This window comes from Anopheles merus, chromosome 2L, assembly GCF_017562075.2.
Source record: "Anopheles merus strain MAF chromosome 2L, AmerM5.1, whole genome shotgun sequence".
Lineage (NCBI taxonomy): Eukaryota > Metazoa > Arthropoda > Insecta > Diptera > Culicidae > Anopheles > Anopheles merus.
The window spans coordinates 22384824-22407792 of NC_054083.1; the positions used below are offsets into that span (position 1 = coordinate 22384824).

General features: G+C 45.3%; 1 protein-coding gene across 2 annotated transcripts in view; it reads right to left on the reverse strand.

Annotated features, from left to right (window-relative positions):
- LOC121594627 (protein grainyhead-like) overlaps positions 1-22969 on the reverse strand; it is a 186751-nt gene that overhangs the window by 142009 nt on the left and 21773 nt on the right. For both annotated transcript variants that reach the window (XM_041918111.1, XM_041918113.1), the window contains exons 2-3: positions 10128-10579; positions 7297-9064 (exon numbers count right to left, since the gene is read on the reverse strand). In XM_041918111.1, coding sequence (XP_041774045.1) covers positions 7297-8879 — 1583 coding nt within the window. In that variant the 5' untranslated portion in view covers positions 8880-9064; positions 10128-10579. The remainder of the gene's footprint in view (positions 1-7296; positions 9065-10127; positions 10580-22969) is intronic.

A 22969-nucleotide genomic window follows, 5' to 3' on the forward strand; every position in this document is an offset into this window, starting at 1 on the left:
GGAAAGCTGAAATGCACTCGTTGTGATTAAACTGCATCGGCGTAATAGATTTACATTATCCATTTATCTAAAACTCCCCTCCAAACTTTTGCCTCACACACCGCACACTGGGCGAAAGCGTTAAACACTGTGTAATCCTTTCACTTTGACCTTTCCGGGAGACCTTTCGAGCTGTCCGGGAGGTTGTTTTTTTGTTGCTTCTTCTTCCTGTTCTTTCTAATATGTTAACCGCACTTCAGCTCAACCCAAACGGCTACTCACCCCACCAGCCCTTGGAAAGATGAATCGAACGCATCGATCAACACAATTTAATGTACATCTGAGACTGCACTTCACTTTACACCCAGCAGACCCCGCTGTCCGATAACTCGCTGTTCTGTGGAGCAAACACACTAACACACACACACAGACAAACTGCCACAAATCAAGTTCATTCACTGTGCAATTGCATTCGGAGATAAACGATCGTCCTTACCCCCGGGGCCACTAGCTGCAGCCCGCGAGCCAAACTCTGCCAGGAGGCATCTTAAGGGCGGCCAATGCATTACAGTACCGCACGAGGACGGGGGCAAGAGCGGCACCGGAGGGTGAGAAAAACAAAGCCAAACTACTAGACACGAGTTCCGGCTGTGGAAGGGTTTGGGAAAAGAACAGGGTGGAAAATTACTTACCCCCTTTGCCGTTAAACGAAATCATTACATGTAATGTTTTTTTTTGGTTTGTTGGTTTCTTCCTTTTCTACCCCTTTTGCCACCCTACTTGCACGGCTGTGATTTGCACTCTGGACTAGAGACGGCTCTAGTCCTCTCGCCTCTTCCATCGAGCGAAGTTTCCACACTAATCGGAAGTAACAAATGTGCATCGATTTATCTTGCTGCTCGTTAAGAATGCATGATTATTTCTATTTGATACTTCCTTTGGAGCGCTGCTTGCTGTGGGATTGCTGCAAAGGGTCGTGTTTGTTTTATTCCCCACTTGGTAGATGCATTTGAAGAGGATTGCTGCTTTATCGGTTTTCAGCTGTATTCAACATCTATTCAAGCTGGACTTTGATTTCAAAGAAAATTATTATAAATAATATTGTTTATACTATAGCCAGTAAACAGCCCTTTATGAAGCTGTTAGTCTATTAAGTTTTAAATGTCCCAACAGTTTTACACCACAATAATAATAAAACAATAATTGTAACGTTCAAAAAATATAAAATTTATCATTGAAGCGTACTCTTTTTTTTTTTTGTTTTTTTTTAAAGAGCTTAAAAACATAAAATCATGCGACCCGTGAAGCTTGAAGACGGTCCCCTTGTGATGGATCAACCTTCTTAGTGTAAACTTTAATATTCCTTAGTAAATCCAGCAAGACACATCTAACTTAATCGAATACAAGTTCATAAGTACAGTAAATAGCTGAGAAGCATTGTTTATTCATAGAGTTTAATCTTTTTACGAGCTTCATAATCTAATATTTCAAACGTTTTCTCTTCCCAAAAACTGAGAAAAATAAAAGAACACACAAAACAGCTTACACCTTACCCACTGCATTATAATCCAACCTTCAGTTCAGCTTCTCCTTAGCCCTCGCTGTATTATCTAAAAACCCCCAACCGGATACATAAAACCACCATTCACGTAAGAAACCCATCAAGACCGGCGGGGACGGCGCCCATGCCCCACAAGCGCTTGGTAAAATTTAATTTATTTTTCATGTCCTAAATGGGAATTTAGCGTCGCGTACGAACATTATTGTCCAGCCGCGCGTTTGCACAGTTTGCATACCGTCCAAACGGTGTAACGAAAGCACGCTTACGCTCTTTCTCTCTCCCTCGCTCTGTTGCTCCTCACAAAACAGTCCTGCTGGTGCCATTTCCCAACCGTTTCGCAGGCCACGGCACGAAACCGCGTGCACCGTTGCCGTTTCAGTTCGGCAAAGCCGACAAGTGACCGCGCAATAAATTATCTACCAGTGTGCACAGTTCGGGAGCGATTCGTGCTAAAACGCTCTAGCCACCACCTAAAGGATGGGGTGCAACGTGCGGCTCAGGGTGTGGACAGTACTGGTGCTCCTTTGCTGCTCGGTGCATACACACACACTCACATTTTTACAAGCCACCTTACATGCATTCCTGCAAGTGGTGGCCGCACCACAGTTTAATAGTTTAATGAACCGTGTAAAACAAGACCAATCAACGCCGTTCATATTAAGCTCGTTTAAGGATTTGAAGCAGCCCGGTGCGCACAGAACACTACACAGTTTCCCAATCGAACGTCAGCTGCTCGATCTCGGCAGCGGCCATGACATCATCGATCGAGCTTTCGATCGATTGCGAGGGTACCATCGTCCAAACGGTACACGGTAGAGTCGTTGAGCGGGCTGGAGCAAATGCCTAATTAAAATAATCATAAAAACTAATAACAATAAATTTTTCAACCCGGCTCGCCAAGAGGCGAGGATGTAATTATTAGGTGTAATCGGTGCAGCTCTGGTCGATGTTTATTGAAACCCCCCCCCCCCCCCCCCCCCGTCGCCTTGTGTTACATGGTTTATGTAACGTCCCGATGTGTATCTAAATCAAAATCTCCAAACAGTTCGCGACTGAAGCGAACACATTTTGCAACCAATCGGACACAAATCTATTGCACTGTGTTTTTGTAAATAAAAGCACGTCCCATATTGATCATTAAAATGAATTCTACACAATATTGCCAGTGACTGAAGGAATTATCCATAAATTTAGTATGCACCATTACTTAATGGACATAACCTTGCACACGATTGTCATTGGCAAAACGGTAACCAATAAGTACCTTCATCACCCGGGGCGATCGTTAGTTGGCAAACGATACCATACGTAAATGGACAGTTTCAAATCCTCCCACCCTGTCCGCACTCTCGACCTCGAGGACAACCGCTAAACGTAAAAAGGACACCACTCCAACTAGGTTCTCCGGAAACGACTAAGAACACCAGAAGAAAAAAAATGACACAAACCACACACACACCCTACTAAATGGAAAACTGCCATAGCAATTTAGATACCAAATGTGCCAGCAAGATGGATCTACTTCTAGTGCAACTAGAGTAACACTAATAAGAAAAAAAATCCACTCAACAAGGCCACAGCCGTTTTGTCACCGCGGCAGTGTTGGTCCTCGGCAAAAGGTTTGGCCCTCCGCGGTCGAAACATGCGCTATTTTGGAGTCCATTTCGCTCACCCATAATCGCTTACCGGCTAAGACTACTGGCTCGTAATGGGTACGCGGTTTTTATGGTAAATCTAATTTATGTTTCCTCAGCACATAAATAACGTTTCGTGTTTTTTTTTTCTTCTTCCTTCCTTTACTAAACGCGCGCCCTCGCAGGAGCTTTGTTTCTCTGTCCATGGGCTAGAAAACGCGGGTGGCTTCGCGCAAGCTCGGTGATTTATTATGCAAAACGCTCCCTCCTAGTCCACGGCTGCAGCCCTTTGAACCAGTGTTGAGCAAATGGAGTGTGGGGCGCCCCCGGGCGAGGAACTCCAGAAGCTGCAGCTCAGGACAGTGGAAACCAATTTGCTTCGCGCGTTAGTTCACTGTATCGATGGCGCAGGGAACGAGCATACGCAAACGAACATTAAATGCATTGGTCTTTCTTCTATAGTGCACGCTTTAGTTACGCTCCCGCGTCCGGTGTGTGTGTGTGTTTCAAATGGAGCCGAAACAAAACGGACAAACCCAACACTCCCACGCTCTCTAGGAGTCTAACCAAATGGTTCGGAGTGCTATGGCGTTTGCGAAGAAATGGTGTTTCTACACCACGTGGGGTGAACCCCGTGCGCTCATAATTCATCCCGAAATGTCACCTTCACAATGGAATACATGATCAGTTTGAGTGCAGAGCGAAGGTGTTGTTGAGAGGCGGAAAATGATGGATTAGCAGTGTTTTGTGAGTTTATAAAATTCATCACATTTTAAGCATCCAGACTTCAATTTTCACTTTATTTTGAAGCTTCAAAGAAATATCCAAAATCAATAAATAATTAAAATTACTGTTCTTTTCCACCTCCTTTTGCTTTCAACCTTCTTCGAGCACTCACTGATCATATTTTCAACAGACAAAAACATGAATGAACGAATCAAAATCACTGTTTGTACTCTTGCCCTTACATTTTTTGTCACCAGCATTGAGAATCCAAAAGAAAAATCGTTCACTTGTGCTTGGATTGTTAATTTTGTCGATTCCTACACGCATATTTTCACAATTCTACCTGCTTCCCCATCTATCGTTTGCTACCTATTGCACGTTCTTAAACGACACTTGAAACAAAGAGCAAACATCTCCTACCAGAAATAGCAAATACGTTTCGAATTGTACATTTTGTAATGATTCCTTGTTTCGCTCCTGAAAAAAAACACGCAAACACACAAAAAATTCCTCTTTTACCATTCGAATGCGATTGCAGCAACAATTCCATCATCGACGAAATGCATCAAAACACATTTCTCCCCCACGTGATTGTGTTCGGGTTGTCATCCCTGTCACTTCCTCAAGCGCACTGCAACAAAAATGAGCAACCCGCGCGAGAGAAGTAACAAAAAAAAGGAAAACAAGCAAACGACAGGCGCATTACAATGCAATGCACACATTCATGATTTCACAATGACGTACACAAAACACAGCACGCCCATTGACGAGCGCGAGGTCTACACGGTCCAATGCACGCGCGCTTTGCCGTGGCACTTTCGCAATGGAGCTCATCAAACTCGCGGCTGTCGGTAGAGTTTGACAGACGGGAGAACTGTCATTCCACGCTCATTCCCGCTCCCACCGGTGGCTTGGGAAAAGGGCGCGAGGTTCGCAAAAATGTACCCGGCCAACTGCACCATCTGTCCGCTGGTTTGCAGATTCAGCGTTCGCCGTGAAAGACCTGGAACCATCCTTCGGATCATAAATTAAATCACCAGCAGCCGTGGCCGGGCTGCTTCCGCGCGAAAACGTCCAAGGAATGCAGCAGCATCGGCAGCCACAAAAAGGCAGAAAAACTTCAACGTCCGATCAAGCGAGGAAACAATAATTCAGCTCACAGCAATCGGGTCGCGGGGGCCAAAGGGAGGGGTGTCACGGAGCGAGGGCATATAAATTAAGGCACTCGAACAAATCAACAAAAAGCAGAAGAAGAAGAAGAAGCAGAAGAAGAAGAAGAAAAACAAAAAATGACAAAAGGTAAAACAAGATGCACATCCACCACACAAAGTGAATCAATTTGATGATTCGATGAAAAATATCACGTGCAAAAAGCGGAAGCACTGTCTCGCACGCAATCACACACACACACACACACAGACATGGGCACAAAAAATGCACCACAAATGCAGCGTGTATTGCAAATGGTGATTGGGAAGTGTAGTAGTAGTAGCAGCAGCAGCAGCAGCAGCAGCATCACTACCGCCAGCCACAGGCCAACTTCAACGACGCGGAATCGCTATCGAAATTTATTCGAAATTAAATTACCATCGAATTAGTATTCACAAGCGCACGGTTATTATGAGAACGTTGACGATTGTAAATGCGAGAAACGTTGCATGAATTTGTAATGAGACCACCGCCCTTGCACATACCCGCAAGCTCATGCCGATGCCCCAGCATTGTGTACTGATACGGGAATTTATGTATGTATAACATCGTTAACGATTGTCTTGCGATTGTGTCATTATCATTATCCCGTTGTCAATGCTTGCCCGATGCGCGCAGCTGTGGTTGGATGTGCTCGGGAGTTTCACTCCCATTGCCGCATCGCTCCCCCTCGTTTTGCCCAGGCACACACACACAAACTCACACAAACAACATTGGCGAGGCGAGACAAAAAAACTCTCGAATCCCTTCCCAATACAACCGTTGCAAGAGATCCCCCGAAGCCACAATTGGCCGCGTAAGGATGCTCGTTCCCGAGCATCGAGACCAGGGCAGGAGGGGGGATGGCTTTCACACCGGGGACAGACGGCCAGTGGAAGAGCGAAGGAATCCTTGGAGAGGCTGCCAGCCGACGCTGCCTTGTACGGCCGCACCCGAGGCCGACTGAAAATGGTGAATTGTGGTTTCGGTAGCGCGGCAACCCGCCCATTCTGCACGCCACCCGATGGTGTCATTTTATTGCCACAGACCTTCATCAGCCTTCGTCTGTGCCTCAAAGCACAATTCCCTCACTTTTTGAGTTGTTTTTTTTTTTTTGCTGTATACACAGACACTCTTCTTCCCATTCTTTGGATATACCATTGCAACAAGAGGAACAAACCGGAGAAAAGGGGGAAAAAATCTGCTCCCAGTGCGTCTGGGTTTTGTTCTTGAGAAATTGATCATGAATTCACAATCAATCAAATGGACCAGATAAGAAATAGGGCCAGAGAAGGTTTTTTTTCGCTCGTTCGTATTTCCTAGCTCTGCAAGTGATCCGCACAAGTGCTCCCGTTTTTAGTCTGGTGGCGCGGTTGTACATTTCCAATTAACTCTTAATGACATAAATATCGAATCGATGGGTAAAGTTTTATCGGCAACGAGATCGTTGGGAAATATGCTGCACTCTGTGCACTCTGTTTTTTGTCTTCTTCTTCCTTAAGCGCCTTTACTGTGTCTTAACGATTGATACAAACAAACAGACGCAACAGATGTTCATTAAAATGTGTAATTGATGGTTGTTACAATCGCGTCGGTAAATGGGAGATGGTTAGGTATACATATTCAGTCAATTAAGACACACAGCTACAAGTGGACTTACAGTTGACTTATATGGGGTGCGGCATTGTGTGGGAAGAACTACAACATCGTAACACAACAAGCTCAAATCGTTACATACGCCATGTTTAAGGAAATAGTAATGACTTATTTGTCTTTTAGTTGTATCACTGCTTGCAACAGATCTTCAAAAAATGGGTTGCACTATCAAATCCAAATTTAGGTAAGCTTACATGATTTTATTTATCAGAATATTGAATACTGAACATCCAGATGCATCCTTTGACGTTTTAGCTCGAACGCTTAACGAGCTACATGATAATAATGATAACAGAATAGTACGTCAAACCGTAACTAAAAGTGATTAAATCAATGTTGCTTCTCTTATAAACAGTTTAATCCACTTATTGAACCAACATGAGTTATATAGAAGTAGTCAAACAAGTCCCCAAGCTTGTGTTGATTAAACGCCTGAAGGTATGCAATTGTCTTTACATTTTTCGGTTATTCAATGCAAACATGACAAAACTTGAAATGTATTGTACTCAACCAATTAAATACCAATTTGATAAATTTAGAATGACTACTCACCTTTGCTGCAGTCCATTGATGTCCTCCGGGTTCATGTCCGACGACACGACGTACACCGTCGTACCGTCCGGGCCCTGCTGCTGCGTGTACAGATTGCTCTGCACCACGATCTGCGTACCGTCCATCAGGCCGAGCTCGTTGTTCGCGTACAAGCTTTCCAGTCCCTTCTGGTCGGTATAAATGACCGTTTTGTTACCCTCGTTGTACACGTAGTCGATCTGGGGCTTCTCTTCCTCAACTGAACCGGGCCCACCGCTGCCGGCACCGCTACCGGCTCCCGGCACCGCTTCAAAGTGTGGCATTGCCGCCTTGGGATCACCATAGATCACGTTCTTCGGCTCTCCTCCACCGAGCGCATACACGATCTGCTTCGTTTGCCCGGTCTGATCCGGTGCAGCGCCAGCCGCTGCGTAGATTGTCTGGGGCTGATGGGCGGCGTGCGCATGACCATGGTGCTGCTGCTGCTGCTGCTGGGGCTGATGTTTGTCCTCCACGTCCTTCTCGTACTGCAGCACCGTGGTGGGAAGCTGTTCCTGCGGTCCGGCACCAATCACGCCGGTTGAACCACCGGTCGTCGTGTAGATGATGCCATTGTCCATTCGGTTTAGCAGCTGGTCAGCGGTGGAGATGGCAATGCGGGTCAGGATTGTCTCACCGTTTTCGTTGCGCGTGATGATGTGATGCTCCCCGTTGATGATGTCGCGGCTGATTATTTCCTGATTGCCCAGCAGCCGCTGAATGTGACTGTCCTCGAGCAGTCTAACACCACCCTGCTGATGCGCTTGCTGCTGTTGCTGATCCTCGGGCGATAGTCTACCGAGATGATGGTGCTGCTGCTGCTGATGCTGCTGCGGATCGCTCGCATCGGTACCGTTGATAGTTGCCGGCAGCAAACGATGCCCATCGATGATGCCGCCATCGTCCGGATGGACTTGCGAATGCTGCTGGTGATGCTGCTGATGCGGATCACCCGGAGACATTCGCTGCAAGTGCTGTTGTTGCTGCTGCTGCTGCTGTTGCTGTTGTTCTTCAGCTGCCTGTTGCTGTTGCTGGATCAGCCGAGCGTGGAGCAGATTCTGCTCGGCAACTGCATGATGTTCGCTTGGGTGCAGTTGATCGGGAGAAGCCATTTGTTGCTGCTGCTGCTGCTGCTGCTGCTGTTGTTGCTGCTGCTGCTGCCCACCGTGTACGATCGTGGTGAGCTGATGATGATGTGGATTCACCACCAACTTATGGCCGGCAACACCGGCAGCAGTCGTGTACACGTAGACAGTGTTCGTATCCTTATCGTACACCTTCTCCGTTGTGCCATCGTCCGGCAGGCTCATATCGGTGGCACCTTCGTGGACGATGTGTGGTGACGTGACGGCACCACCGGTAGCTCCACTTTCAGCACTACCACCACCACCACCACCACCTCCGCCATTGTAATCTTTGTGCAGATCCAGCACACTCACGGTCGTCATCGTGGCCAGCTCGGGTGGAGGCGTTCCTTCCGCACTGTTCGATTTCATCTCCAGCGGTGCGTTCGCTTCCTGCTGCAGCTGCTGGTGCTGATGGTGCATTTCGGGCGATGCAGACATGATGTTTCACACTTTGTTTCACTTCCTCTTTTTCTATTGCACTTCTTTACCGTGAGTGCTTGGCTTTTTGGCACTCCCGTTCTCGTTCTCTTACAAAATATATTGAATTTGCACTGCCGACGTTCGTATTGGCACAGAGTTCGTTGTCACGCACACTGGCGAATCACCAGCAGGTCATGTTCACACTACAAAAAGATCGAATACAAACGAAAGAAAGTATAAATTAGTCAGCGTCTAGGTACTGCTGTGTCGTTTTAGATGCGTTCATTTGCACGTTCCGTGCACGGCGAGCCGTCATTGGATATTTTGTTCTGATCTTATCAAAAAACGGCACCAGGCGAATGGGGCGGAAGATTTATTGCTTCACACTCGCCAAGCGTACCCATAACGATACACACAAACACACCACCACCACTACCACCACTATCTTAAACAAGGGGAAGGGTTTTTCTTTTTCGCATATGAAAAATTAATTGCTCAAGCGACGAACCTAGGGAAAAACGGATTATAGGATTTGAAGGTGGTTGAAAAGATACGACAGTAGACATACTGCCTCTCTCTCTCTTTCTCTCAATCTTACCCTTCTGACCTCATTCCACGATACTGTGTCCCCTCCCCCGAATTGTGTTCGCGGTATGCAGAACCAATAAATTTTGTTATCAGTCTCAACGCTACCTGGTACGCGCTGTGGAAGTTTCCAAGCATGTAACGGAGCTTTAATCGCGATTTGCAAATCAACGACTGTGGAGCGGAAACGGCACCGCAGGAGCCGCGCTGGGCTACCGCGAGCGGCGGAAGGTTAGACTGAGAAATAAATATCTCACTTTGCCCTCGGCTCATGCAAACCGTCTCTATCGGTTCAGGCATATGATTTACGAGCTTGGTCCGGTTCAGTGTCATTTGGATTGCTGGACGCGCGTTCGGCCCTTTCGGAATGCACGGGGAGGCCCTTCTGGGCAATCGATCCTAACCCGTGAGCACAGGTCGAAAGGATTACGGGCACACCTTCGACGCGGTGCGCAATAAATAATGGTGATTGTTCGGATATTTCCACCATTGTTAAGATTATTTGCACGGATGGGTGTACGATATAAAGCGAATCAAACCGGGGAGGGAACTCCACTTCATTTAGACACTTACATTCCGATCAATTTGTAGCAAAACATTCATCGAACGATAAGGTTGTTAGCAGAATAAGTTGTTAGTTTTTGGGATGGAAACATTTAAGCAACTGCTTGCGATACTTACGGTAATGGAAGTGATCCTCGTTTCGTTTACTTTTCATTAGTTTAACATTAAAAATGAGACACAGTTGCAAATTTGTACGATGACGCTTGGAAGCCGTGTTTCACTCCAGCTTCAGCTATTTTACGTCACGATATCGTTGTCGCTATGGCACAATGCTTGAGTGTGTTTGAACTGATCTGTGCTACATAGAGGTGGGTTCGCTAGTTTCTACTTGCTGTGCTTGGACGGAAGACAGAGATTCGATGTGGTACGGGAAAATTCTACGCTCGTTTCACGATAATTCACAGAATTTTAATCACTGACGCACTGGACGGAAGACGTTGCGTGATTGGTGTTCGTGTAAGATACTGTCGATCACATGGTTCTGATTGTCTTTGCACTTAACCGCTCCGTTGATGCTTCATCGGTTGCTGAAGCTTCAATTTTTATGGCATTTCGTTGTGTAGTTAAATCTGGAACAAGAAAAAAGAACTTCACGTTAGTGATAGTACTCGCTTAATTGATCAAAGGGTTCGCTGATAAAAGTTAAAAAATTCAAATAAAATATAAAGGATTACCAAAACCTTTCCTGGAAGACAGTATAGAGATGCATGTAGTATTTTTAATGATAAAGTGCCCCGAGCTAAATCTTACAGTCAGACTACAGAGTGAATCTATTCATCGCATGTCTACTACACTATGCGTGAAATTCACAACCTGTGTGACTATGATTTCGATTTTTAAAAAATATGGAAGGAAACTATAATAACAATCATTAAAACAACATACTTCCACGAATCCTCAATAATACACTTCAACACCAAAATAAAACTATAAAATGTATACCCCCGGCGATAATGTGCATCGTTGGCACAAGGATCATTATGGAGACAAAGGAGCCACCACCCTGTGCCTTCGGATGAACTCTAACGGCCACCAAGCGAGTCGAACGTACGCTGGGAGGAGGTCGCCCCCAAATGGCTTGACCCCATTAGGCGCCCGCCCGACGTACCCGCCGGAACCTATTCGGCACATGATTCGGCCGACCAACACGACCAACACAACGACCACAATAGGGACCACTCCAATCGAATGGAATGGCCCGAGGGCAGACGGCCCCACCGACGGCGCGACGGTGCGTTGTCGCGATCGAAAACGATCGACGAGAAGAGATCAGCGAGTGAAAAGAGAAAATTTACGCTTCTTTCCACGCGGCCTGTCACAGGTGCCAATCAATACACTTATCTTCGACTTCACCTCGATTTGTCGGGGGTCGAAACACTTGTCCGCTGTGCGAATGGGAAGCGAACGCGTCCGATGGGCGAATTCGTACCGGCAAGAAAGAGAAACAACTGCCCGCAACGGTCACCTCTTAAAGAAAGAAAATGTTGGAAAACAGACCCTAGCTTATGGGTGACCCAGCGAGCCGAACAGAGGTACGAAAAAGACAAAACCAACCGTTTGCAAAAGATGCCATGAGGTCGTGGAAGAAAAAAATACTGTCCAATTTCGGCCCAAATAGATTCGTTCCTCCCCGTGTAGTACCCACGAAAGACTTCAACGAAATGACATGAAATGAACGCACCGTCCCGTCCTAGGCGCGTCGGCTCCGTCAAGAAGACAATAATCTTAATGAGAGACATTAATATGACCCCAGCACGAACACACACACACTCAGGCTCGCTAACCCGGAGCCCTCAGGGCGTGAAGAGATTTCGGAGGGCACATGGCTTTCGTTCGGCAGGTTGCACGCAGCGCAACCGGCAAAAGGTCGGGCACGATGATCAGGGCGATGCTGAACATCGGACCCAACCAAATTGTGCCCCTACTTATTGCACAACGTTTCCCTCATGCAATAATCTTCGGCCAGCGACTGCGACCCGTAAAAAGCGCGTCACGATCACGACCGTTCGAATGTGATGTGAACGCTTTTGACAGGTGAAAAATCGTTTCCGATCGTTGTTGCTGTCCCGTCCAATAGGCCTCCTAAAGGTGACATTAGTGCTCGCAAAAAGGAAGTAATTAACAATTATACTTTTAGGTAACACATAATTTCGGCAAAAGTAACACGACACCAGCAGAACGCTCAAAGTAGTGAATTGGCATCTTATACGCTAAAAACACCTCTCGTGGACCTTTTGGGGAATGTGATTTTTTTCTGAAACGAAATCCGCTAAAATATGATCTATAAACAAGCGCACGATCACGTTCGCGCTGGTAAGCACGAGACGCGCAAAAGGTTAATGCAACCGAAATGCTATGTTTGCCATAAATTCTGCCTCGTATTGCCCCGTCCTCTTCCCAATAAGCAGCTTAAACAACCCTCGTTTCCGTGTGCATAATATGTGCACCAGCTAAGCGTCGTACACCATCGATCAGCGTCATACCAAAATACCAAAATACCTCGTACTGCACGATCGGCACGCAAAACTGCGAAGAAGAATGTTTGAAAATGGAAATCGAACGCTGGTATCTAACAGCGCCGTGCCAACACACACGGACGCGCACAAAACACCTGCTAAAAGAGATCATCGATCAAAGCGGTAATTAATTTTACTTAAACTAAATCTCTTCCCTTTTGCGACCCAAACGCGTGAAGCATCTCTCGCACTCTCATGCTAAACATACCTTTCCCCAAACCACACACCAAACAGGGTCAGGGGTCGAAAAATAATCCTTTGGTCGTTTGCGGTTAGTCCTGGTAGGTTCGTGGTGTGCACAAAACAAGCAAACGCTGCCCTGCGCGTCGGCAAATACGTGTCACCCAACATGGGCACTAACGACGCATCGATACCCACCTGCAGGGCCGACAGGAAAGTGGTACGTCTGCGCGAAAGCTAACATTGCTTCAAACATGGTACATGGTCGTGGTTTGTAACGTGATACTCGTGTAGCGAACGTACAGATGGCGTTCGTTAAAAGGAGTAAAGCAGACCAAAGGTGGAGAAAGAATTTAACGGCTAACGACAAATTTGATTGTTGCCCACAGCAGGCAAACATTTGGTGGAGAAGGTAGATGTAACAGAAAAGAAATGTTCAAGATAACCAAACACAGTGGAAACTGTCTGGCAGTTTAAAAGACTATATAAAAATAACATGAAACAAATTGATGTCTACAAAAACTCTACAACGTTACAACACATCACAATGACTTTCGTTGAAAAGATAAAACAACACATAAAAAGGACATTTTTAATAGATCAAATAACAAAGAAATCTCCGAAAATTGTTTGTTATTATTTGATATAAAAATTAAAGGCAATAAATATTAAAAATCTTTTTTTTCAGTAATCTATATTGAACATATCAAGTGTTTGAACAGTAAAATTTGTGTTGAGTTTTTCAGTGCACAATTCAATTAACAAATTCCATCATCACATGCAACTAAACTTCTCGCGCCTCGTAAACTCTCATACATAATTATCATTTACAACATTTTTTTTTAAATCGGTCAACTGTTTGCAACGCAAATGTCCCGCGCACATGCTACAGTGCAGCAACACGAAAGAAACGCACGCCACCGCCAACAATTTATTGACTTTCTGCCAGCACCACACTCCACCGGGCGCTGCCGGTGCGCGGGGTGACAGCAGCACGCGCGAGATTGGCGCAGCTCATTTCCGCGCAAAACGTCCGCGACGGTGCGCGACATGCGACAAAAATTGGCTGAATTTGATCGCGCACCGCGCGTGGAGCGTTTGGCAGCTGGCGGAAATGGGTACGATTTAATGGGTACGCCATTTGCGCCGTAAATTCCCCCCAAACGCTGTTCCTTTTACCCATTCCATTCCCACTACTCACACACATGAGTGTGTTTCTTTGTCGTCCATTTTGGGATGCTGTGAGCCCATAAATTTATTGAAAGAAACAACCTTGCATGGGACTCCCCGTGACTCCCCGACAACAGTCGAACGCCGCCGGGTGAACCCAAATGCGCCATAGTAAGGTACCCCTCCCTGAGTGTACCATGCTGTACAGAGGGTTCGACACGACGTTCGTCCTGATTGACGAAAAACAGAGAGAGAGAGAGAGAGAGAGAGAAAGAGAGCGACATGCGGCGGCCCCCACCTTCCCATGTCATCCACCCACCCTGCCGGCACTCTTTTGCCAATCATCCGAAATGACAATAATCACCTTCCGTCCCGTTTCGTGCCGGCGATCGTACAGGGTAGTAATTTTTCAATCCACCCACGCGCGCAAAGACATTTAAGCGCGAGATCGCGATCACGATCGGTGCAAATCGCTGATCGCTATCCGCCTTCGTCCCAAATTGGTCCCAATTTTTCCCACCTTCCGCCCGTTGTCGCCCCGTTTCTTCTTTGTGTTAAGGGGAAGCCGTTCCACCGGCTTATTTTTGCGCCGTGTGACATTTGAGGCACCGTTTATAAGCCCACGCACGCTACTAGACTGCGACTGGACAAGGAAGGACTGGGTGGACACGCAAAGGAGAAGGGTTTATTAAATTATTTTTTATCTCCCACAGTACGTACCGTACCGTATTGTGGTGTACATTTTTTTAACAAAAGTTTTGCACTTCTTGCCCTCCTAACGAACCTCGCTGTTTGTTGTTCCGAATCTTTGCCACTTTTACACGAGAGAAATTATCGTCCTCCACATATCGTACAGGTTTCGTTGGTGCACGCGGGATCGTAATGAGCATGTGTTGTTGGTTGGGCGTTCTCCTAAATCTCTGCTCGTGCGCGCGCATACAGACACACACACACACACCGACGATAATCCACCGAATGAAGCTGTCAAATTGATTTTTATGCTGCACTCGCGTGGTAAGGCGCAAGCGACATGTCCGTCGTTCGGATCGCCGTGCCGGTCGCGTTAATTAAAATTAATTCGCAAACAAGCCCCCGCAGAGCCTGTGTGTGTGTGTGTGTGTCGTCGTTTGGTTATGAAACAGTTAAAAAAGTAGTGTAAAAAACCATACAATGAAGGATCATGAATGAAAATGGAAGAAAAATAAACTTAATGTAAAAATTGTACACATCGTTTCATAACCTTTCAGTTTTTTTCCATTTTTTTAACAATAGTTGTAAAATATTGTTTAAATGAAACACTCCTCCTCCCTCTCATCGGGCGCAACAAAGTATGAGCAAGATCCCGCTGGGACATATTTATGATCGGTTCGGGATTTTTTGCATTGCCGCTTTCTAGATCGATGTCAATCGCGGGCGTGTTACGAGCAAAGTTATGGGCTCGTGCGAATTATCGCAAACGCCTTTTTTGTCGCAATATTATCTGTCTCGCTCTGTGTTTTAATTTAAGAAAATGGATGCATTTCAGCACGACGTACAGCAGGCACGGAAACCTGATCGCCATATTGCAATCATATTGCGGCGAATTGAAGTTGAAGGTGCTACAAGTAGTGCAAAATCACAATTTTAACGATCGCAACTTGTCTCATGATGTACATTAGATGTACCAAAAGGTTTTAAATAACAAAATACAATCATAATTATCTATTGTAATACAAATTTTACAGAAACAAATGTCGATTAATAAACATGAGTTAAATCTGGATATTTTAGAAGTCAACATAGCGATTGAACGGTTCTTATTTTTCACCTAAAACCAACTTCAATATTCTCAACACATCTCTTTATCGTGTAAACTATTAAAAAAGTAAATCTTTGTGTTTCTTGGTTAGTTCTTTCAACTTGAACATTGCGGCTTGTTGTATTTGTACCAAACGATGGAAACGAGCGCTGCCTGTTTACTTTGCAAACCATTGGAAATTGTTTTATCTTGTTACGGCTTGACTGCACCATACGCCATACCGACGCTCCGCATCACGGCACACACGACTCCCCCATCACGCCTCCCCCTGACACATACTCCATCTCACTGCTACGAAAACGAATGCATTTTTGGTATGCAATGGGAAATAAATCAAGCAAGTTTGTAGCCCTCTAATCCCGCATAATCCCGCACCCGGATAACGATGTTGCCTTGCCCCGAGGTATGAGTTTGTCAAGCAGGCACCACAGGCCTGTACGGGCCTGTTTGTGCCGCTTTGCGATATTTCCAAACCTCCGCAAACCGTTTCGTGGGCTAGACCAGCTGCCAGGTGGGGTGATGTGGAGGTTTGCGCTAACTGCAGCTGTCATGCAGGCGATGCAACCTAACAGTACCGCTACACAGTGCCAGCCAGCGCAATCGCAAAGTGAACGAACCACTCGATGATCCCCGCAAACATTACTATCTGCGCCTCCGCCGCCGCCAACACCGCCCCTTGTATCAAACAAGTTGCCAAAGACGATTGCGAAAGCTCTTAACTCAATCAAACTACTTCGGCGGAGCTATAAAGTGAACAACCATGTTTCGCCTTCGCCTTCACCCGGCGCGACCTCGGTGACCCATCATCTCAACACCCTGGTGCGCGGTGTACAGTGAAGCCCTTTCCCCGGCCCAGGGCTTTATCTTCCTGCAACAATTAGAGATGGTACAACAACGGGAGTGTACGATCAAACACATACACAGACACTGTTTTGTATCGAAAGTGTCTGTTACGTACGGCATGATACTCGTGCTCCACGATTCGATCGTGGTTGGGTGTTTCTTTTTTCATAATTTTATCAAAAACATATACAGCATTATCCCCACCACTTTTGATCGCTTAAATTGAGGTTCCTTGCAGGTTACAAGGTGCAATGGTGAACGAGCTGGTGGAACACCGTTTGCAAGCGCTATCTTCCAGCGGTAATCTTTCAATTACAAATACAACCTACACCACACTACAGTACACGTCTCTTACAGCCGCGGCCGGTGCACTGTGAATGGAATATGTTTGTGTTTTTCGGTCAAACAAACCTGCACGATTTCACACGGAAAAGTCTGTCAATGTGTACATGGTAAAGAATTCTAACACAAACAAAGTGTTGTTTTTCATCACTGCTTCCTCTTAGCGCAAGAATTATATACACAAGTAAGATTGACTTATTTTCCAGTGCTTTGCTGGTTCTTGATTGCCTTAAGAATTATCATTCGTAATCGCTGGGATTAATGCACTAAACATTCCACTACAACTATAATTCTCATTTTCCCATATAGACATGTATTGATCAGTATTTAAATTAGGAATTCAGTTCTCTACTACAAAAAAATTGCAAAACAAACATCACAGAAGAAATATATAGAACACAGTGGAAAGACAAAACGGGAAAGCTAATCAATCAAATACCAAAAACCTATTCAAAATACAAAAATAATGTTTTAAGTTTGTAACTGTGATATCAGATCCAAAAGATATATACATTAAGAGTCACATATACAGTCACAACAGTGCTGTCGGATAAGATACAGTGAAATCTCTATAAGGTGTATCTTAAGAGATCGTCAGTTTAGAGAAATATTCATGTTACGGAAAACTAATGAAAGTATGCAGGAAATCACGCAAAAACCTTGGCACCCTTTAACGAATATTTTTATGAACTATCATCCAAAAATTCAACTTAGAGAATTTTGACTAGCAAACTGCATATGCATCTTAGAGAATATTCGCCTTAGGGAGGCATTAATCTTCAAGGGACATAAATGTATGCAATATGACAGGATCGTCAAAATGTTCACTGTTGCAAATTGCAGAAGCCAATCTGGTTTTACTCGAAGCGCATTACAAATATGCCAAAATATGAACAAAATTTCTACTAAATAACCATGGATCTTACCGAACATTGAAACTTTAACTCGTTTAATCACAAATTAGGAGCATTCACTAGCAGCAGTTTTTAACGAAGATGTAAAGAAGATTTAGGATAAATAAGAATTAATTATTATTATTTATTAATTAACAGTAAAACCTTCACTAAAGTCCATTCAATTGGCCATCAGTACGACAAATTCCCTCTGTTCGCTTTATGAATTTATGAAGTCAAAAATGAATACCAAATACAAGAATATCATTCCTGTCATAAAACTCGCCACTTTGCCAACAGATACGGTTGGTTGCCATGCTATCAATTAACTAAAATGTATACACCAACACAGGAAATCAGCATACCTTTAACCTGATGCATAAATCAACTCCGATTAAATTAACCCTTCCGTCCAAACGAACGAATGATTTCCGCCGTAGCTCGGTAGCAAAAACACATTTACCCCGTGTTCTCAACAGAGAGAAAGAGAGAGATAAACGACGCCGCATGCACTGATAACTAATGGCGAATCGGTGGGGGAGGGGGTTCCTTGTCACTATCTGCAACCATGCCTTGCGTTAACTTTTACACCGCGTCAGGGAATTAGAACGCGCAAACTGTCGCCACTCCCATGAGAAATCCCCCACCGCCCACACATTACTACAACGGGCGCAATTCTAATTCCACGTATTCTGTACGATTTTCATACATTCCGCTCCCTCATAAAGTACACAGCACGGGACACGAGAAACCGCCGCGGTTGGGAACTGTGTAATTAGCGATGTAAAACAATTACCCACACCGCATGCCAGCGCCCCTGAGTTTCAATTAGTTTGCAATACAAAGCCAATATAAGCTGGCTGGCACACTGGGAGGTTATGTAAAAGATCGCACCACATCGCCACATCTCACTTTCATGCCGACGGCAGTGATGGAGCAGGATTCGTGCAAAATCTCCGCTCATAGCGGTTCATATCACTGGCACGAACAACAATGCGGGCCAATATTAATTGGTCGAGCGCTTAGATGCACCAGCTTGGATGGTGATCGTGCCCCATCTCAGCGCAAGCCATAGGACATGCATCAATTGAGCAATCTATCATCAGCTGCCAATACTAAAAAAATGATTAATGTAGCCATCGGACAGCACTGCCGGTGCTTGTGTGTCCATTTGCGTACCGTTTTTGTGCTGAGCGATGCAAATGGGGCAAAATTAATAACGCTATTTTTATCGATCATGACTAGGACAGGTTAAGTAGGGAGTGCTGTGCCTAACACCATTCTCTTTTTTGCTGATGAGGACAAAAGCATGATAAGTGTCCAATAAATGTCCAGAATGGTAAATCAATTTTAATTTACTATTCTTTTTTACTGATTTAAAAGCAACATAACCAAACAAACAGGCATTCCACCCACTACATGAGAATTACTACAAAAATTGATCTACCAAATAAGAACAATACACAATGCCACCCACCCTTCCCATGACAACTGGCAACGAACCGATCGGCACCAAAACCGCAACATGTCCTCCACCGAAACGATCGCGTTTCCAAGGAAACAATGATCCTTTCTCGATCTCAAGGGGGTGCATTTATTTTTCTTTTTTTTTCTTATTCCTACTCCCCGACGCTACCAGCAAGAGCAGCAGCAGCAGCAGCTCAACGACTTCCACGGCTAATTAGCTCGCCACCGATCGATGCCGATGAACGTCCTCGCCCTCGCCGTACGACCACACACAGGGGGCAGCGGGGGTAAAAGCCACCTCCGGGCTGACGCGGTTTGCAGCAGAATCCTCGAAATACACCTTCGGCGATCGAATTGCACTGCTGCCACTGGCCGCGACCGTTGGGGCTGCACTTCGAAGCGGGTAATCGATAGCATCGGCGGCGGGACTGCGGTTCACCGATGCATCGCAACCTGTTGGGCTTCCGAAGTGTGCGGTCGTGCCGCTTTCTGTACGGTCGGGAGAACCAGGGCGCATTGGGTCTCGATTTCAGATTGGTTTTCAATTATTATTCTTTTTTTTTTTTGCTGCTGCTGCTGCTGCTGCTTGCGTCTTTGTTACGTTGGAGCTTACGTTCTCCGAGTTTGGGGATCGGTTTTTATGAGTCGAGAAATTTATGATCACTTTTAAAACTCAATTCAAGAAACGGTAGAAAGGAAGGGATTTTAACGAATGCAATCTCGGATCTGACAGCCACACTGTGCAATATATTATCATTGTGGCATGTGAAGGATGATAAAGTTTGGTAAAGTCCAATCGAGATACAAATCGATATGGGTTTGTCATAGTATCGTAAAAAAGTACAATGTTGGTATGGCAAAAAATACACAAACGATGAATAGAAGTATTGAATCAAGAAAATTTATATTTTGAATGATGATTTAAATTAAATGTGAAAAGTAATAAAAATTATTATTATAAAGATAAAATAAAGATAAAGATCAAACCAATCAAGACTTTAGGTGTAGCATTTACGAATAAACTCACACTCTTATTAATAGCACCTACCTAAGTGACATTCCCAAGTGACTTCTGATGTCACTTTGGACTTCTGACACTTAACCTTCGCACCGCCAACAAGCTCACTTTAGCTTCGCAAGCCTGTACGCCTGTAACAGTAAAATAAACGTAAGTCACCGTCTGGCAATTCCGGAAACCAAACCGGAACAACACACCTACGAGACACTGCACACAAACACACTCAGCGGCATGCGCGGTGAAAACAATCAAACGGTTTTCTTTAAAAACCCGATCAGCGCCACTTGGCGCACAGTAACGCCCAAACTAAACCACCCCTACCATTACCCCCCCCCTCCCCCTTATTCGCCACCATGACCAGACAAAACAAACCCGCCACCCGCCAATCCGTTGTCCATCTCATCCACCAAACACGGCCAGTAAGGATGGGGCGGAATAAAACAGGTTTCCGACGGAGGGCACACCGCTCCGCCTGAACCACACACCAACACACACTCACACAGGCGGTGTGAACTTCGTGGGACCGGTCGACATCCAGTGGGGCCAGCCAGTTCAAGGGCCCCGGTTCAAATCGACTCCAACATCCCCGCCGCGTACGGGTTAGCCGAGGTAAAGAAAGTAAAGTCGCGCCCCAAACAAAAGCCGGTTCATCGCGGTCGACCGGATCCGTTCAGTACACACCGCGGTCGGACGCATCCCATCCCGGCGCGCGACCACTCGACCGGATCGACCGTTTGCCACATGCCCGTTTGGCAGGTTTTGCACCAAACAATCGCATCCAAACCGGTGAAACGGACTGGATTGTTGGTTCAGCGTCAGCTGCTTCACCGTCAAGAGAATCTCACTAGATGGCGACACGGGTCAGTAGTGTACGCGCACAAACACCAAACGTCACCCTGCGTCCCAAACAGGCAAGAACGTCAACCTGTTCCCATCTAACAAGCGCAACAGCAACAAAAACCCGTTCGCCAGGTTCTGCTTAAAAACTGCAACCAAACTGCGCGTCGTACGCAAGAGGGCGCGCGCGCTCACTCGCTCGTACGCAAAAGCTTAGCAACCACGTGGTTGGCGCGCAAAACCGACAACAAACAAAACGTCAACAAACCGGACCTAACTAACACACGCGCACGTATAAGAAAGGAAACAAACAAAACCCCCACCCCCTTGGAGGGTGGGAAAAACTTGTCTAACTTGAAATGATAATTTCAAAACAAATTCTTCATTCTTCCACCGAGCGCACGTGGCCAGCCAGCGGTGTGCCAGCGGCGTACGACACTAGGAAACGGTCAAAGCACGAAAGGAAGCGGCGCTTCGGCACTGCCATTTTATGCGCCGTTCACTGAGTGCCGTTTCGGACCGATTCTGAACGATGGCATTAGCGTCCAACGCTCACCGGTTAATAATCCGCCGGGCTACCAATTAATGCGCCAACGTTTCCAATTATTTAGTCTCACTCCACCGGTCCATTCATAGCCCATTCTCTTTTCATTCTTCCGTGCGCGATTATTTGCGCGCGCGTTTGGCTTTAATTATTCTTTTTTTGTGGTGTGATGCGGTTTCGAAGCGTGTTTCCTACGCATCAAACAAACACAGATACAGCACAGTAAGCTGCGCGTTGTTTGCCATTTTCTCGTAGGAACATTATTTCGTTTTGGATATTAAGTTAACAAGAGGCTAATCACCGTAACAATTGAACATTAGGATATTGTAAAAAACTTGCAACGAAGAAAAAAACAGCAGAGTACACAAAAAGCAACCCTGTGGTAGAAGCAGGTTTAACCGCAACGTGCCCACTGCCTCACGTGCCAATCATCGTCTGCCACGGGGTCCAGGGCGGGGATGTGTATTTGAATTACTTCCGAGCGAAATCGGACGATTTAAGCGTGTGGCATGGTAGGTAGCGATCATTACAATAATTCGCCTAATTAGGATAACGCTTTCCTTTTCTCACTCTGCTTCGAGGAGCGTAGCATTGCGGCCGAATAAAGAGGTTTTGATAAGCAACCAGCCAATCAGAATATCCCCGCTTGTTGCCTATTATTATGAATTTGCCTGGGGAATGTATTTCCATTCTCGCATCGCTAATGGGTTGGATCGGGAACGTTCAGTACATTGTATAGAGCAATAGCGCTGTATGACTCATTCCGATGAGTTGATGGAAATTTTTCAGTTGTTTGTATATTCATCGTTAACTTTACACTGTATTCTGGGTCAGTTTCAAATTTGAACGGTATTATTAAAAAATCGGGCGATTTTTTTTTAAGCCCAGCTGTCACAAATAATGACAGCTTTGGAAAAAATTTTGCTAGTTTTAAATAATGCGGTTCACAATGAAAACTGAACCGAAAAACAGTATATCCGTAGACCTAATTGGGAATAAACTTAGAAAAATTTAATTTCCTTTCCCAACGCAAAGTTCTTATAACACACAGATAAGATTGGGAAACTGTGTAATTTTAGCATGTACTTTTTTTATAATTGGTATTGGTATTTAGTAAACGGACATCTAATTGACCATTACATTTTTATATCTAAATTAAAAATTATTCTTAATTCGCCAGATTAGCCAATGATAATAAAATTTTGTCGCTAAATGTCGAAGTGCTGAAGTGATAATTGTGAAAGGAGCTGAACTTATAAAACATTTGCCCAAAAACGTTGTTCGAGTTGGCAAGACGTAATGTGGCCCGAGCACGAAGGGTTCTTTCAGGTGCATAGACATTTAAATTTTC